This window comes from Tachysurus vachellii, chromosome 26 (genome assembly GCF_030014155.1).
Source record: "Tachysurus vachellii isolate PV-2020 chromosome 26, HZAU_Pvac_v1, whole genome shotgun sequence".
Lineage (NCBI taxonomy): Eukaryota > Metazoa > Chordata > Actinopteri > Siluriformes > Bagridae > Tachysurus > Tachysurus vachellii.
This window is the reverse complement of record NC_083485.1, coordinates 16,565,190-16,569,079: the sequence shown is the minus strand read 5'-3', so window position 1 is coordinate 16,569,079 and position 3,890 is coordinate 16,565,190. Positions and strand designations below refer to the sequence as shown.

At 42.2% G+C, this 3,890-nt stretch overlaps 1 protein-coding gene across 1 annotated transcript; it reads right to left on the bottom strand.

Moving 5' to 3' along the window:
* Positions 1 to 1,333: 1,333 nt before the first annotated feature.
* On the bottom strand, positions 1,334 to 2,861 carry her7 (hairy and enhancer of split related-7). Its single transcript, XM_060863211.1, has 3 exons — positions 2,708 to 2,861; positions 2,292 to 2,387; positions 1,334 to 2,181 (listed from the first exon to the last, which is right to left on the bottom strand). Exons 1-3 carry the CDS (start codon positions 2,750 to 2,752, stop codon positions 1,705 to 1,707), a joined length of 618 nt encoding a protein of 205 aa, XP_060719194.1. The 5' UTR covers positions 2,753 to 2,861; the 3' UTR covers positions 1,334 to 1,704.
* Between the last annotated feature and the right edge of the window lie 1,029 nt (positions 2,862 to 3,890).

The window sequence follows — 3,890 nt, the reverse complement described above, 5'->3', positions numbered from 1 at the left end:
TAATAGTTATGTGTTTGTTAAATGTTTAACTTTTTAAGCAGCTCACACAATTACAACTGCAAATGATAAAGACCTGTTCTGGCCTTTATTTACTCTACAGCACACACACAGACATGCACACAGACACACACACACAAAGACACACACACAAGCACACAAGCACATGCAAACACGCACACAGACACACACACAATCACGCACACACTGACACGTACATGCACACACACAAGACCGCACACGCACACACGCACACAATCACGCACACACCGACACGTACATGCACACATGCAAACAGACACAGACACACAGACACACACAGACATGCACACAGACACAAACAAGCCCACGCACGCACGCACACAAGCACACAGATGCACACACACAGATACACACACGCACACAGACACACAAACGCGCGCACACACACACACACACATACACACACCCTACATAAACACACAAATATAAAAAAGCTACATTTTACCGCCGCCTAGTGGCCAGATTGTGTTTTGTTCTGCATCTGATTATTAAATGAGCTGATTTCACTTCCTTCTGCTCAACAAACACACTAATTAAACACACTCACCAACTTTAGCATGCTGAGCTAACATGAACAAAAAGTTGGGGTTTTTTTTAGGAAAATGATTATACTTTACTTTTAACGCCTTCAGTCACACTTCAGCAGTTGACTGCTAACATTACCGTGAGAGACCACGTTCACACACCAGGATGTGTTTGTGTACGAAAGCTTTGCACCTTCACACCGTGGGAACGGAAGACCAGACGTCTCGCACCTGAGCATAAACAAGTGCGCATGCGTGATGACACCATAATGACGTCTCTTTCAAGTCCTGTTCTTTCGCATTGGCCGTTTGTTCACAGTTCGCGCCACGCTTTCACACTTAACATTCAAATAAAAGTGTGCTCACACTTCCGGAACAAAAACGTGTTAGGGGATTGGTGACGTAATGCAAAGATACATCCGATAAACGTGGCTCGCGCCTCCAGGAATCCCTCTGATCTTTGGACACATGGCCGCCGTGTCGCGTGGCTCCGTTTTAACGCCCTCTCACACGTTTATTATGGATATTTATGCAGCACGAGTCACAGACAAAAGTGCTTTACAGGAAGAAAACCCTCTGATGGTGAAAGGTGCGAATCTGCGGCGCGTGCGTCAATAAAAGTGCATAAATACTGCATTTGTCACAAGAGCACAATAGAAAAGAAACACAAAGTGTAATGGAATGTATTTATTTCTGCATTCAGCATATACAGATTTAGATTTCTCAAATGAGTTAAAAAAAAAGAAATAAGAATGGGGAGGTTGGGGTGGGGGGGGGGGGGTTGAATAAATTAAAATGTGCAAAAATAGATAAATACAGTACAGAGCAGTGGAGGATCCTTCCTTAAAAAAATATTGGGATTATCATTTATACACTATGTACAAGTTCAACCCTTTAAACTCTCTTCATATTCATCTTAAAGTGTGTCAATTATTTATAAACAGTTCTGACGTTTAAGGAGTTAAAGCACAAGCATTTTCATAAAAAAACAATGTGTTCTGAACACTAAATAAATATACTCTTTATCAGCCATGGCAGCTTCATACAAATGTTATTACACAAGCCCGATACTGTTACACCCAGTCAATGTCTATGTCCATGTCCGTGTCCATGTGTGTGTGTGTGTGTGTGTGTTTGAGTCTCAAGGCCAGGGTCTCCACACACACTGTGTGCTGGCTGCCTGTGGGCTTGTCGTGGGACATGATACTGTAGCTGTGTTCTGGACGAGGTGACGCTGGGTGGTGTTATGGTCAGTGTGCCGCAGTGGGAACCTGTACGGGTGTGAGAGTGTGTGTGTGTGTCTCCTCACACTCTGCAGTCTGTGGGTGACGTGACTCTGCCTAATGTCTTTGATGCTGGGCCAGTGTGGACGGCAGCGGTTCAGGCAGCGGTGCAGGGACGTGGACAGAGACTCGTGCAGGCCTTGTGACTCGCTCTGCTCCTGCAGGAAGAGAGCTGCTTTCTGTAAACATGCTGAGAACCCATCCAGAAACTGAGGACCTTCTGACGAGGACTCATCTTCAGCTCTGGATTTTTTGGCCTCTGCAATGGAGCTCTGCAGGAAGAGAACTGTGTGTTCCAGGATTTCTGCTTTTTCCACTCGCCTCTGAGATGTGGCCTGGAACAGAAAATGATGTTAAACAATGTTACAGACACACACAAACAAAAAATACGCACACACACACTACTACAGTCAGGAGATCAGGTGGTAATGGCAGATTGTCTCACCTGTTGCTCGGGGCGTTGCAGGAGTAAAATCCGCAGGTTCTCCAAACTGCGGTTCAATCGTTCTCGTCTTTGGCGCTCAATTTGAGGCTTCAGCAGCTGTAAAAGACAAAGGTGAGAACATCAGTGAAGGTTCTGCTAAACTGTCCTGTTAAACCTTCTGTGTTCTCTGTGTCTACCCTCTCAGGAAGGGAAAAAACACCTTGTGCATCATCCCTCAAGTGTGTGTCATATGATAATTATGATCCAATTATGTTCTTTTAAACCCTTTTCAATACAGGTCACAGTATCCACAGCTCCAGATGGAGGATACACAGTAATATATGTATAAATATAAGGGGGAAAACAATAGAGATCTTTGCCCATTATTCTAGTTTTTAAGTAATATTGCAGGAAGTATATGAATATGAATTTCTTACCTTTCTGTCCATTTTCAATCTCTCTGACTCTTCAAACTGGTTCATTGACACTGTATCCCTGAACTGACTCTTGATAAAGACTGAAAAGTCTGAAATAATGTCCAGAGAATGAGATCTGGAGTCCAGCTCTGTTCCAGGTTGTGCTCTGATCAGTAGAAAGATGTCTGTGTGCTGAGTTGAACCTCAGCTCGTGTATTTATAGCCATTCAAGCCGGCTGTGTCACAAAGACACGCCCATAACCAAATTCTAACTAATCAATGACTTGTATGCAAATTTTTGCGGCTACGCGCGATTTGATTAGTCAGCGAGAAATACTTCTTATAATGCAGGCATTAAACTTATTAACCCCAGTCAGTAAATACAACAATATTATAACAAACATTTAATTGTAATTAATCAGTTCAATAAATCTGCAGCATGGAGCTGAGAAAACAATGAATAATCTGTATAGCACAGAAAACTGTAAGTTTAATATATTCACTAAATAATTAATCCATTTGGGTTTTTTTTTTTGTGCTTTTTATTTTCTGCAGTAAATAAAGATTAGTTTAAAATTTAATAACAGTTGAGTTTTATTTGATGTCGCATTTTCAGTAACCAGCCTGTAACTGTCCTGGGAAAAAAACATCTAAAGCACGTTTTGTTTCTCGACACGCGCTCTCTGACACCTCGACTTCCGTGGGCACGTGTGTGTGTGTGTGTGTGTGTGTCGGGGTTGGGGGGTTGCTGGTGATGTTAAACCCCTTTCTCACCTCTGGATAAGACACACTCTGGTATCTGATCTACTTTTCTACATTTCCGTCACCGCACAGATTAACAGATTATCAGATTATATTACTTCAGCACCTCCAGACTGCTTTCTGACCACATCAAGGTCTTGTGCAAACTTCACACACATTACATAAATCCTAAATCTAAACACTCAACTACCGCAGAGGTGAATTTTGGAGGATGGGCTTTTAAAATCCTTACAATGAAAGTTATCGTCTGATGCAGTGGATGGTGTTTGAGGTGATGTGGTGGGAATAAAACTCTTAGACTAAACACAACACCTGGAACACTTGTTTATTACCCGTCAGGATTTGCGCGTTATTAATGAATTACACACTGCATCAGAACAACAAGCTAATTCTGTATATAAAAATAGAAAAAAATACCCAACTGTAGATACAAATAAACATT